This window comes from Babylonia areolata, chromosome 6 (genome assembly GCF_041734735.1).
Source record: "Babylonia areolata isolate BAREFJ2019XMU chromosome 6, ASM4173473v1, whole genome shotgun sequence".
Classification (NCBI taxonomy): domain Eukaryota; kingdom Metazoa; phylum Mollusca; class Gastropoda; order Neogastropoda; family Buccinidae; genus Babylonia; species Babylonia areolata.
In genome coordinates this window covers 16,098,751-16,113,750 of record NC_134881.1, presented here as the reverse complement: position 1 = coordinate 16,113,750, position 15,000 = coordinate 16,098,751, and the positions used below count along the sequence as shown (strand labels likewise).

Below are 15,000 nucleotides of genomic sequence, written 5' to 3'. Positions count from 1 at the left end.
TATTCTATCAAAACGATATTTCGAGCGGGTAATGAACTTGACAGGTTTTGATTAAATGAGCAGTTGTGCTGCGGAACATTTGCAAGTTGTGCTGCTAAAGATTTTTCTTGTTTTGTTAAAATAATAATAATAATAATAATAATAATAATAATAATAATAATGCGCAAGACTTTCCTGATGTTGAGATAAGATAGACATGGAAGACGTGACCATTCACTGAGAATAACAAGACATAAAACACACAGCTGTGTAAGTCTTTCCAGCCTCTGATCATTTCATGACATCAACGATTACGTTGATAGAAATTATAAGACAGCATAATGTTAATAGAAACGGATTTACAAAAAAAGAAGAGAGTTATTTATGGCATTGTGAAACCTTCAATAAACAGCAGTTCAAAAGTTTTGGGGTTTTTTGTGCTTGTTATTATCATTTTTACTCAGATTTTTTTTTTTTTTTTTTTGCCAATTTTACATTTTCCCTTTTTCGATGTTGATGTTGGCGATGAAAAAGGTCACATGACTGATGCTGACTGATTAGGTTCAATGTGAAGGCCAGGGCTGGCTTACACAAGCGTTCTTAGCAACTCTACGTTTGCTTAGCGTTCAGTGTTATAAATAAGTCCCTGGGCGGATTAGCGGCTATGCAAACTTAGCTCGGCTACTGTCGCTGGTGGAAGCCGGCCCAGAGAAATGTGACTGATGAAAGCTTTCAACGTGACTTGTGCTGCTGTCTGTGTTTTTTTTCGCAATAGTTGTGAGTATCGTTGTAAGTTCTATTTTTTATTACGGATATTACAAACTGGGCTACACATCACGTGGTCTTTTTGCCTGCTTTGTTATTTTTGTCTTTTACGTTCACAAGCGCGCGCTTGCGCGCGCGCGTGTGTGTATGTTTGTGTGTGTGTGTGTGTGTGTTTGCGCGCGCCTCATGCGCGCATATATATCATATATATATATATATATATATATATCCGTGTGCGTGCGTGCGCGCGTGTGTGTGTGTGTGTAATTATGCCTGTGCTGGTGTACAGCAATACATTAATGAGTCAAGACGAAAATGAGTGTGTGCTGGTGTTACAGCAATACATTAATGAGTCAAGACGAGAATGAGCGCGTGCTGGTGTACACTGAGCAATACATTAATGAGTCAAGACGAGAATGAGTGTGTGCTGGTGTTACAGCAATACATTAATGAGTCAAGACGAGAATGAGCGCGTGCTGGTGTACACTGAGCAATACATTAATGAGTCAAGACGAGAATGAGTGTGTGCTGGTGTACACTGAGCAATACATTAATGAGTCAAGACGAGAATGAGTGTGTGCTGGTGTACACTGAGCAATACATTAATGAGTCAAGACGAGAATGAGTGTGTGCTGGTGTACACTGAGCAATACATTAATGAGTCAAGACGAGAATGAGTGTGTGCTGGTGTTACAGCAATACATTAATGAGTCAAGACGAGAATGAGTGTGTGCTGGTGTACACTGAGCAATACATTAATGAGTCAAGACGAGAATGAGTGTGTGCTGGTGTACACTGAGCAATACATTAATGAGTCAAGACGAGAATGAGTGTGTGCTGGTGTTACAGCAATACATTAATGAGTCAAGACGAGAATGAGCGCGTGCTGGTGTACACTGAGCAATACATTAATGAGTCAAGACGAGAATGAGTGTGTGCTGGTGTACACTGAGCAATACATTAATGAGTCAAGACGAGAATGAGTGTGTGCTGGTGTTACAGTAATACATTAATGAGTCAAGACGAGAATGAGTGTGTGCTGGTGTACACTGAGCAATACATTAATGAGTCAAGACGAGATTGAGCGAGAGACCGAGGAGACTGAGTGTTTGACTTGAGTATGGCTCGGGAGTTTCTGCTGATGAGCCTGATGTCCTAGTTCAGTGCCTGAGCACATACATAGAAACTTTCAACCACCGTGACGAGAAATACAGTCTGAACACAAACACACGAATGAATAAACAGACAAGCAGGTAGACAGACAAATAAACCGATCATGCAACAGCAGCTGAACGGGAAAGTGTGTGTGTGGGAGGGCGGAGGAGGGGGGCGGAGGGGGGTGTAGGGAGGGGTAGGGTTACCGTGTGTCTCGTTTTCCCTACTGGTTTACAAAGACGAAGGGAGTAAAAGTAGTTTCGATCGTCGAAGAGTCTGGGACTTGGAAAAAATATCCGATAAAAGCTCTCTCTCTCTCACACACACACACACACACACACACACACACACACACACACACACACACACACACACACACACACACTCAAGAATCACTCGGTAATGAACAAAAAAAAAAAAAAAACAAACAAAAAAAACTACCTCAATTGTATCGTGAGTAAAAATCGGACAGATCTGCTCTTCTTGGAACACACACGCCTTCATGCAACGCATACAATGTGTACACACACACACACACACACACACACACACACACACATACACACACACACACACACACACACACACACACACACACACACACACACACACAAATACATACATGCATACATTCATACATACATACATACATTCATACATGCACACATACATACATACATACATGCACGTTCACACACACACACACACACACACACACACACACACACACACACACACACACATACATACATACATTCATACATGCATACACACATACATACATGCACTTTCACACACACACATACATACATACATTTATACATACATATATTCAGGCATACATACACGTACACACATTCAAACGCACACACACCCGTACAGACATACACACGCACACGCACACACACATACATACATACATACACGTTCAAACACACACACACACACACACACACACACACACACACATGTACACACATACACACGCACACACACCCGTAAACACACACACACACACACACACACACACACACACACACACATACATACATACATACATACATACATACACGTTCACGCACACACACACACACACACACTATCACACACACACACACACACACACACACACACACACACACACACTCACACAACTTACTTAAGAATCACTCAATAACAACAACAAACATCAAAATCATATCAATGCATGGTAAAAATAAAATAAAATAAAATAAATAAGACAGACAGATCTGCTCTCGAACACACACACACACACACACACACACACACACACGCACACACACACGCACACACACCATCCTCGCGGCAACGTGTATACAACGTGCCCACACCAAACAAACCACAACGAAGGTGGTCAGTAGCAAAGGAACAATGCACAAGGCTGAAGACTTGAACTCGACAGCTCCCAACGGCTGCGACACAAAACGTCAGACCTGCATGCAGTGCACACCTTCCCAAGGAACTAAACCGGGGTCTGAAAAGACATGCAGGTAATCAATTCATGTTGGCTGGAACAATCCAGAGCAGACGGGCGCAATGGCCGAATGGTTAAAGCGTTGGACTTTCAATCTGAGGGTCCCGGGTTCGAATCACGGTGACAGCACCTGGTGTGTAAAGGGTGGAGATTTTTTTCCCCCGATCTCCCAGGTAAACATAATTATGTGCAGACCTGCTAGTGCTTGAACCCCCTTCGTGTGTGTATACGCACGACAGAATATCTAATACACACGTTAATGATCCTGTAATCTATGTCAGCGTTCGGTGGGTTATGGAAACAAGAACACACTCAGCAATGCGCACCCCCGAAAACGGAGAACGGTTGCCTACATGGCGGGGTAAATAAACAAAACGGTCACTCACGTATAATGTTACATGTCTGTCCGAGTGTGTATGTGTGTGTGTGCCTGAAATCTGACTTAATGAAACAGGAAACGAATGATGAGCGCCCAGTAGCACCCGTCTGTCGGCTCTACCCAGGTAGGCAGCCTGTTGTGTAAATGATCCCATGTTTGTAAAGCGCTTTGAGCTTGGTCTCCGACCGAGGATAGGCGCTATATAAGTATCCATATCACTCACTCACTCAGTCAATCAGAGCACTTGGTTAGCTCCCTTGGTCCAGGCCAGGCCTTTCTCCGTCATGTGATTGAAAAACGTGGTGTGCTTTTTTAGTACAAAACCACCTCCGAACAAAGTAAGTTTCTGTGAATTACTCTTGCCGTCACTGCCTTGGCTTCTTTGTGTTTGTATTCTGCTCAGTTTGGGTTTGTTTGTTGGTTTGTTTGTGCGTGCGTGCGTGTGTGTGCGTACGTCTGTGTGTGTGTGTGTGATTGTGTAAGTGGGTGCGCATGTGCTGTGTACCTGCAAGTGTGTGCATGCATGTACAACGAACACGGACGCATCTGAATAAAGCTGAACTGAACAAGAGCAAGTGGGCATGCGATCATAAGATAGAGAGAACTCCGAACTTTTAATGTGAGGCCACCGACCTGCATGGATGCATGTGTTGTACACACACACATATAGAAACCAAACCTTGAGTTGGATGAGAGAGAGAAAGAGACAGACAGAGAGACGAGAGAGAGAAGAGGACAGAGAGAGAGAAGAGACAGAGAGAGACAGACAGAGAGAGAACGAATAAGCCAGACACTCAGTTAAAAAGAAGGAACGTAATAAAACAGACCACCACTGGCAGTTGAACTGACAAGGAAGATAACCTTTATTGTACTTAGTATAGCGGGGGACAACTGCTGTTTGAAAAAGTAAGGCATTAAAAAGTCCCTTTGTGTGGAGAAGACGGCTAGAGAAAAAAAATCATGCTGATATTTCTATTGACGTTATGGCAGAAACATTCATTTTTTTCATTTTTGCATTAAAGCACAATGCGCAACACAGACAAAAATAATCTGTATGTTATATATATTTTTTTCTGAAAATTAGAAAAAAAAACCCCGCGCAGTTTGGCCCCGGTTTGTTCAACAAATAACAATGCATAGACCAACGACGATTAACCAACCAATCACAGACATTTCTTTTTTCTTTTGCAATGCAAAGACCATCACCATTTTACTGGATAATGCTAAAATTGACATGTACATGATTTTATGCTGCAGGTGTTGGAAGGTTCTCAAAGGAAACAGCTCTCTGTGGCTGCCACAAACACATATATTTTTTGAAACAAAGTATTTTGGGTGATGGTTGTTTTTAGTTTCTGCATCCTTCCCCATTACATTATGAAACCCGTGACAACTGTTTTTGTTGTTTTTTGGAAGGGGACAGTGTGAACAAATTCAGAAACTGGGTTTGTCCCAAGTTGATCGAGATTTCCAAACTATTTCAGAATTAGAGAATGAAATCCCTCTGCTAAGTAAATGCAAAGAACACATGTGTACGAGTGTGCGTGTGGTGTGTGTGTGTGTGTGTGTGTGTGTGTGCGTGTACGCGTGTGCGAGAAAAAGGGAGGAAGGGGGGGGGGGTCAAAGAAACTAGTATGAAACATAATAGCACCACTAAATCAGTCTCGATTTATTACAACTGGATGGTAGAAAAAAAATGAAATACTCTTCTGCATCTACAAAACCACATGGGAGACCTGAAATGCCCATCTTCTGCACAAAAACTGTACAAACGGCTGTCGAAATCAAAGCTCATGTTGGAAAACTGGTTCCGGTCCCCCACGACAAGTAAAACCCACTGGAAACGCTTCCCAGCACTCCTCGTTCAATGAACCCCGATAAAGTCCTCCCCGCTTCTGATATAATTCTATGCATGAAACGTACTGCTCTATTACTATCCTATGCCGCCCAAACATTGACACGAAAAACCCTCGTAGAGTACGTTAAAATGCCAAGAGAAAAGGCCCGCAGATTGGTCCCTGTAATTATTAGAATCCGAAGCAACAGACTTTAGGGGAAAGAAAAGGGGGTTGGGGCAGGTGGGGGGGTGGTGGTGGGGGGGCTTGGAGTTATAGCGTAGCCAGACAGCTTGAAAAATTCATGCGGTTCAAAACACCGAAAGTGAAAATGGTAACTATGACTGGGTAACCCACTTCTTACGAGTTCCCACTTGTGTTCAATGACAAGCATGAGAAGATAAAAACTCTTATCATCTTACTCTTTTGCAAGGTCTGATGTCAGAATGATACCCTAACCCCCCAAAACCCTAAGTGAATGATGTAAATAAACTGAATAAAGCAGTAGAAACACCACCCAAAAAAAGGAGGTTTAGCTGCAGCACAAAAAATCTACTCGCAACGTCGACCAGACAAGTCAGCTGTGGCCGCCTCTTCAAGGATATTGCCTTCCCAACACGAGTCTAAAAAATATATATATAGCCATAATATTTCTGCAAGGAAAAAAACAATAAACAAACAGAAAAGGGCGACTGGTTGTATATAAAATCATCAACCACGTACAAGTGAACAATATTATAAAGCGAAAAAAACCAAGAATAAACACAGTTCGAAATCAGAAAAGAAAAAGAAAATACAATCCTCATCATCATCCTCATGAAAAGAACAACAACAATAACAAAACATTGGAATCCTGTTTTTACACAACATTTGGTCCAGATTGCGATGCAGTCAAAACAAAAACAAAACAAAACAAAAAAAAAGAAAAAAAAGAACAAAACAAAACAAAAATCTGATCAGCAGGTGTGTGAGATAAGAGAGAAGGGCGGAGGACAACAGACTCCCTCCCTTCAGTCCGTGATCATACGGCTCTTGCCAAAGGTGACACCTGACTGGTTGGCTCCCTTGTTGGTGCCCATCTGCAGGCCGATGACGCTCTTCCCCTGGTTCAGCTGCTCCTCCGTGAATTCCCGCTTGTTCGCTTCCGCCTCCTTGGGACCGAACCCCTTAACTTGCCCGCCGCTGATGGCCTCGCTCTGAAACCATCGTCATCGTCGTCATCATCATCATCGTCATCATCATCAATGGCCTCGCTCTGAAGCCATCATCATATCATCATGATGTAAATACAGTCTAGTTCTAAAACCATCGTCATCATCATCATTGTGTAGTTAAATGGCCTCGGTCTGAAACCATCGTCATTATCATCATCATTGTCATCATCATCGTGTAGTTAAATGGCCTCGCTCTGAAATCATCGTCATCATCATCATCAGCATCATCGTGTTGTTAAATGGCCTCGCTCTAAAAATCATCGTCATCATCATCGTGTAATTATAAAATTAATGGTTTCGTTCTAAACATCATCATCATCATCATTGCGTAAGTAATATATAGTCTCGCTCTGAAACCATCAAAATCATGTTCTGAAACCATCGTCATCATCATCCATCAAAATCATGCTCCGAAACCATCATCATGTAGTTAAGTGGTCTCGCTCTTGACTGAAACAATCATCATGCAGTTCAAGGGTCTCGATTTGAAAGTACCCTCATCATGAAGTCTCGCTCTATAAATTTTTTTTTTAAAACCCCCAAAAAGCCTATCATCATGTAATTAAATGGTCCGGCTCTGAAACCACCATCGTTATCTAGTTGGTGGCTACACATCCCTCACTCTCCCTCCCTCCCTTCTTCCCCAATACTGTTTCATTTCTGGGGAGGGGGACGTTTTAACTAAGGGAGAGAATCCCGTCAACTTATGTCACTGTTTAAAAAGTGCTATCTCCCCTGAACCGAGAGAGAGAGAGAGAGAGAGAGAGAGAGAGAGAGAGAGAGAAGGGGGTGCTTTAGGAACACAGAGACTGACGGATACTTATAAAGCGCTGATCCGCGGTCGGAAACTAAGCTCTAAGCGCCCTACAAACGCGGAGTCATTTGCACAACAGGCTGTTTTCCTAGGTAGAGCCCGACTGATGGCTGCCATTGGACGCTCATCATTCGTTTCCTGTGTCATTCAGATTTCAGGCACGCGCACATACACAATCAGACAGACATGTAACATTTTACGTGTATGACCGTTTTGTTTATTTACCCCAGAATGTAGGAAGCCACACTTCCGTTTTCTGGGGTGTGCATGCTGGGTCTGTACTTGTTTTCATAACTCACCGAACGCTGACACAGATTACTGGATCATTAATGTGCGTATTTGATTTTCTGAGTGCGTATACACACGGAGGTTCTGGCACTAAGCAGGTCTGCACATCTACGCTTTAACCACTCGGCTATTGCGCCCGTTACTAAGGGTAACTAATAAATGTCTCCCCCCACCCCCACTCATCTTGCGAACAACGGTTCCTAATGTAGTTCACCAGCGCTACGTGTCGATAGTGCTACGTGTCATTATCACTACGGTAAAATAATAAATCTCTCCACCCCACACACACACCCCCACTCACTCAGCGAACTGATGTAGTTCACTAGCACTACGTGTCAATGGTGCTACATATCATCATCACAAAGGTAAAATAATACTTGTCTCCACCCACCCACCCCTTCCTCCCAGCCTCTTTGCGAACAACGGTTCCTAATGCGGTTCACAAGCGCTATGTGACAACAGGGCTACAAGTCATTATCACTACAGTAAAATAATGTATCTCTCCACCCACCCACCCTCACTCACTTTGCGAGCAACAGTAGTTCACCAGCGATACATGTCAAGAGTGCTACGTGTCATTATCGCTTTTGTGGTGCAGCCGTGGGGGCTAGTTGGCCTTTGGGAACCATCCCCAATGCCGACTGTCCTAAAACCCTCTTTGCCGAGAGAGTGGGGATGTAACTTGGGCAAGACACTCTCCGCTATAATAAATTCCAGCCCAGATAGTCAGAACAGCAGTTACCTCCTCTGCAGTTCTGATGGTCCTAGTCGAACACGGTTGACTATCATACATACATACTACGGTAAACATAATAAATAGCTCCCCCCTTCCCCAACTACCACCACCCAAACTCACTTTGCGGGCGACGGTCGCTAACATTGTGATGACCTGCCACATGTTCTGCTTCTCGCGGAGGTCGGCCACGGCGAAGACCTCGTGGTCAGGGATGCCCTGCGCCTTCATGGCCTTTGTGAACATCTCCACGGACTCGTTCATCTTGAACGTCATCGTCTCCTTCTTCTGGGCCTTCTTGCCCACGCAGCCAGGCTTCAGCTTGTCCGCAAGTCTGTGAAATGAATGAATGAATGAATGAACAAACAAATAAATAAATAAACAAATAAATGAATAAATAACTTAATCAGTTGTTTTTGTTCTTGTTGCTTATAGTCCAGCCGATCGCACAGAGCCATATCAGAACTGTCAAACAATACAAATGCTCAACCGCGTCAACACAAAACTGTCACATCTACAAAAAATACAACACTAAGACAAACACACAAAACACAGTTCATGACACAGTATCCCAACCATTTAGCTCCTTATGGCAAATAAGACTTGGCCATGCTGAGGTCGCCAGCCATTCCGCTTATTTCATCATCCCCAGATTACAAAAAATCGTAGAAAAGGAAAAAACAATATTTCAAAGCCAAACAAAAAATACACAAATATTGGCAAATAACACTGCAGAATGGGCAGCTAGTGCCCATCCCAGTGTTTACATCTCACTACCTAATCGCCAGAGCGAAACAGCACAGGTGTACATCATAGACATTGGAAAAGAGAAAAAAAAAGTGTCAAGGCTTGCTTGAAAAAAGAAAGGGGAATGGACTGGGAAGGCTGAAAAAGGAGACAACAGTGAAGAAATAAATAAGGCAGAAACAAACAGAGTGACAGAAAAGAGGAAATTTCTAGCACAGAATTTCCAGAAGGCGGGGATGCTATTTATACTGAAAGACCATCGGCATCCCCAAAGGGGTTGGGCGGGGGGGGGGGGGGGGGGCTTAATGAATTAATCAATTGATTAATTGATAAATAAATAGATAGACATAGATAAATAAGCCACCGAATCCCTTTAGTTCACAGTGGTCGCTGCTTCTTCTTCTTTTTGTTTTGTTTTTTTGTTGTCAATATTGCTGAAAATATCCACACACACACATACACGCGCGCGCGCGATATGGGAGTGTGGAGTTGAAGGATCTGACAGAGGTACTACGGACTATATTCAGCCTCGACATTGTATGTATCGCATGCTTCTTATTTTGAACGCTATTCTCAGAGACGAGAAGCCAGTGAGTAACGTTTGATCAGAACATAGGAGCAACACATGTGGGTTTTTTGTCTTTGGTGTGTTTTTTTTTTAATCATCTCAGCCTTCAGTTTTCTCCATAAGTTTATCAGTCTGATAACAAGGAAGGCCTGTCGGCTGGACATGAAAAATGAAACTGATGTTGTTGTGGCTTGCATGCGATATGGAAACAGTGGTGAATCGAACTTTACGATGTGTCAGAACTTGACAGATTCCCCCTCCCCCTTTTTTTTATTTTTTTTTTTACCTTGTTCGTTCACGAAGAGTTTGGCGTCAAAGAAGACACACAGGTTTTCAAACAGAGGTGGACAAGGTAATCTGGTTTTTAGCCTAATGAGAAGAACAGGAAGGAACTGTTGCCAACGAGAACTGCTTCGGATTTTCCCCCCTATCCTTCAACTGCAGCTCGTCTATTGTCATTCGAAATTTGACGAGTAATATACACATCTTTAAGCATCAATGTGGTGAACAAGTTGGGGTTTTTTAATGCCTTTTTTCTTCCTCTTTATTGTCTTGAAAAATTCGGTTGTCTAATGGGAAGAGGTAGCAGAGGTTGTTTCCGTAAGAGAGGGGGCCATATAAGAACTGAAGAGGGGAAAGTGTGGCGTATTTTTATGTGACTGCGTGTTTGTGACAAAGAGAAATAGTGGTAGGGAAGATGGGGCGGGGGAGGACAAGGGGGGAAGGTGGGGACGGAACAGCGGTGGGAGGAGGGGGGGGAGGAGAAGGCGAGGGCGAGGAAACAGTTAGACAGACAGACGTGCAGGGAACGGAGGGGAAAAAAAAGCAAGAAGACATGAACAGACAAAAGAACACAAGAGACGAATAAGTGACACAGACTTGCACAGGACGAAGCCGTCTTGGAGGCACTCGTAGACAGCATCCGCATCTCCGCTGGTGTCGATGTTCTCGTCAGTCACAACCCCGGCCAGCCAGGTCATGCACTGCGCCGCCAGGCCTTTCTCGTACTTGGCATTGATCTGAAAGCACACAAAAAACCTTCATGCCAGCTTCTTTCTTTGTCTCTTCAAAGGTTAAAAACAACAACACCCAAACAAACAAAACAACATGCACTCATAAGATTCTGTATAGCAGCTTTCGTCTCTCTACAGCTGAACATACAATAATCAAAGGATGCTTGCTGTAACAGATTGCGTCTGTTGGTTTACACAAGTCTTGATCGGTACGCACGAAAATGAAAGCTGACGACAACAATAACAGCAACACAGCAACAACAAAAACCAAAAAACACACCATGTATCAAACACAGAGCAGCACAAGCTTCGAGCCTACAGTCTGCTCAAACATATCATAATATAAACACCAAATTCATTTATCAATACTGTTCACTAAAGACACGTCGCAAAGACGTCTGTTAACACGATAATCTCCAAACGGACAGCCAGCATGCAGAGCACAAGCGGGTCAGCCAGTCTCGCTCTATCTGCGGACACCCCATCAGGCAGGTTCTTCCTGGCTGCAAGAGGAGCAGTTCCTTGTGGGCAAAACATGACCCCCAAAACTGTAATTGAGAGAACAGATAACTCGAAGGGGGTATGGGGTCTCGGGGCTGGGGGTGGGGTAGGGAGGGTGAGAATCTCTCGCTCACCATGACTTAAGCTTCTCGAAGACGTGCACACATGAGCACTAAGTGAAGGGGCCAGGGGCAGATAACCCTAAGGACCGACCCGGCCTTCCCTTGCGGCTCTGTCTGGGTCCTGTACTGTAGAGGACCAGGCTTTGTGGTGGTGATAAACAAAGTCCGGGCGTCTTTCAACAGGCATAGTTTTAATGAGGACAAAACAAGCCTCTGGTCAGTAGATAGAGAGGGGGGTGGGGGAGAGAGGGCAAGAGAGGGATGGAGAGAGACAAAGAGAGAGAGAGAGAGAGAGAGAGAGAGAGAGAGATACGGACGCGGATGATTTATTCATTACAGGCCATGGCCCCTAATGAAGGGGTGTGTGAACAGTTCATAATACATGCAGCACGAAGTTCGAAGAACACAATAATTAAACTAGAGAGAGAGAGAGAGAGAGAGAGAGAGACAGACAGACAGACAGACAGAGGGAGAGAGAGAGAGAGAGAGAGAGAGAGGGTGACAGATGTGCAGAGAAAAAGAGAGCGAGAGTTGAGTTGACACGAGTCCAAAAAAGGGAGGTAACCAGCTTCCCCCCACCCCCACCCCCCACAACCTTCTCCCCACACCGCCAGGGCAAACACAGGACACGGCCCAAACCCCCAGACCCATCCTATCCGTCGCGTCGCGTTCAAAGGTCTTCCACAATGCCGTAAAAGGTCGAGCTAACCCCCACCACCCCCCACCCCTCGCCCTCCGCAGCCCCCTCAATCCTCCCACCACCCCTAACCCCAGTACCTCCCCCCCCCCACCACCCTCCCTTGAGCGTCGTTTCGTCGCCACACCAGAGTATACACCTGACAGGCTGAGCATTGTTACAGTGCGTTAAAAAACCCCAACAACAAACAAGCAAAGAAACATCCAGCACTCAATGCACGATCTCCCAGTCAATCCCAAATTTAGAGGCTTCATTTATTTTTTAGAGGATTATGGAACCACGTTTAGTGAAACACAAAGAATTCAAACTGTCAGAGCGGTTGTTCGTTGTACTTTCTGCTTTGAGAAATTGGGAGAGGGAGAGAGGGGGAGTGGGGGAAGAGGCGGATATTATATATATATATATATATATATATATATATATATTCTATTTACTTGTCTACTTATAAATGAGAGAGAGAGAGAGAGAGAGTATGTGTGTGTGTGTGTGTGTGTGTGTGTGAGAGAGAGAGATTTAAAATTTTTTTAAAATGTAACTCTCGACAGGCGAAACAGTACTTATTCTTTCTATATTTGCTGCTATTTTTCGTTTCCTTTTTTTCTTTTATTTTCTCTTCTTCGCTCCAAGTGGCGGAGGACGAGAAAACGATGTGATGACGGCGACTCGCTGCACAATCCACAGGTGTGGAACAAATCTGAATGGAGGCAGGTTGACACGATGGCGTTTTGTAAAGGAAAGTGTCAAACCCATGCATAATTACTTGTCTCGTTGAAGTCAACCCCCCCTCTCTCTCTCTCTTCATCTCCTGAACTTCTTCTTCTTCCTCCAATACCAATTTTCTCTTTCCTTTTTTTTTTCTCTCTCTCTCGTGCTTTCATTGCTCGATTTTAACTACAAGGCTGGGTAAGAAGCATTCTTGTCTCGTTGAAGTAAATCCTATCTCTTTTTCTTCTTGTTCTAAAGTTCTTCTTCTTCTTCATCATCTTCCTTAGCCAAATTTCTCTTCTTTTGTTCTACTTTCGTGCTTTTTTCTTTCTTATTTTCATTCCAAGGCTGCCGGTGGAAAGAAACATTCTTGTTATTGTGCCTATCTCAATACCCTAGAAAAATAAACTTTGTGTGTGTGTGTGTGTGTGTGTGTGTGTGTGTGTGTGTGTGTGTGTGTGTGTGTGTGTGTGTGTGTGCGTGCGTGTGTGTGTGTGTGTGTGTGTGCGTGTGTGTGGTCACAGACAGATCCTAGATATTAAAAAAAAGAATATATATATATATATGTATATATATATAATTATATCATTATATACACACAACCGGTTTCAACAGCCACCCATATGACACTCCCAACCACACAAATTCGCGCCAAAATTATATAAAGACAGCTGCACCCCACCCAGCACTGAGCTGTGCAGGAATTTGTATTCAGCTCTGTGCACTGACCCCCCACCCCTCTCCCCCACCCCTCACCCCCAGCACATAACAGAGAGAAAAAGGTGAGGCCTGGCGGGTTTGCGATTTAAAGGGGGGCGGGGGGGGGGGGGGGGAGACAGAAAGAAAAGTGGAAGAAGAAGACGAAAGCGGCAGCGAAGAAAAGAGAAAGGACCAGGACAACAAACGTTACTGGAGGAATAGTGGGTGTGTGTGTGTGTGGGGGGGGGGGGGGGGGGGGGGGGGGGGGGTAGGGAGACAGAAAGACTTGCTATCATTTGCATATCATAAGCCCCGTGCACAACACAATAAAGCAGAGCAGCTCAACCCCGAAGCGTTTAAACGAAAAACCAGGCCCTGTATTGCTGCACAGTGGAAAAAGACCCAAGTGTTGTGCGACGTCGAACGTGGCGAACACGACGACAGTCCTGCACAGACCTTCTTTTTCTCTGAACGTGCGCTTTCCATGGCAACTGCGCGGATTCTTAATCAGCGCAGTTCACGTTGGGGTCTCCCCCCCCCCCCCCACCACTTCCCGCCACCCCCCACCTTGCATTCCTTTCCATGCAGGCTCCTATCCTGCTAATTCACTGGCAAACTGGGGTTATTGGTTTGTTTTTGTTTTCCTAAAAAGTCCAGCTGTTGTGACATCGTCACCACATACACTGCCCATCCTCAGTGTTTCCTTTACACATCGCCGTACTTGCTTCTGCATTCATTAATTTTAATTGTTATTATTTTTATTCCCTTGTTCACCATTGAAGTGCTCTTCATTCTTTGTGTTTTGTGTGTGTGTGTGTGTGCTTGAAGGGTGGTTTTTCTTATCTGTTGTATTGGGGAAAAAAAACCCCAAACAACAACATATATTCGCGTTCATTCCTTTCTTAAAAAAAAAAAAATCATTTAATATCGTTTGCTATTTTCTTCGTCTCTCGCAAGCTCGCTCTCTCACTGGTTATTACTCCGTCCTTTTCCTCACAAAGAACGTTGAACTGCCTGATCTCAATCTCTCTCTCTCTCTCTAGTTTAAGAAGAAGGCGCATGCATAATAAGCTTTGAGCGTTCAAATACTGGGTTCTTTTTCGTCGTAAAATTATTATTTTCATAGGTTGCTCTCTCTCTCTTTCTGCTCCCTTTGAATACTGTTTCACTCCTGAGTGGGAGTATGAGTGGTGTGTGTGTGGGTGCGCGCGTGCTCCCCCCCCCCCCCCCCCCCCCCCCACAACCGATGACTGACCTGTTTCACTGTATCCCCTATCCCCTATCCTGTTGG

General features: G+C 44.2%; 1 protein-coding gene and 1 pseudogene across 2 annotated transcripts in view; one reads left to right on the top strand and one right to left on the bottom strand.

The window, feature by feature from the left end:
- LOC143282783 (myophilin-like) overlaps nt 1–816 on the top strand; it is a 46,319-nt pseudogene extending 45,503 nt beyond the window's left edge. Inside the window, exon 5 of the transcript XR_013055304.1 lies at nt 1–816. This exon is cut by the window's left edge and continues 1,368 nt beyond it. The product of XR_013055304.1 is annotated as a myophilin-like (transcript).
- Nucleotides 817–5,169: 4,353 nt separating this feature from the next.
- Nucleotides 5,170–15,000, bottom strand: part of LOC143282782 (myophilin-like) — a 36,983-nt gene continuing 27,152 nt past the window's right edge. The window contains exons 2-4 of the mRNA XM_076588548.1: nt 10,852–10,991; nt 8,781–8,991; nt 5,170–6,804 (exon numbers count right to left, since the gene is read on the bottom strand). Of these exons, the coding sequence (XP_076444663.1) occupies nt 6,619–6,804; nt 8,781–8,991; nt 10,852–10,991 (537 nt within the window). The 3' untranslated portion in view covers nt 5,170–6,618. The remainder of the gene's footprint in view (nt 6,805–8,780; nt 8,992–10,851; nt 10,992–15,000) is intronic.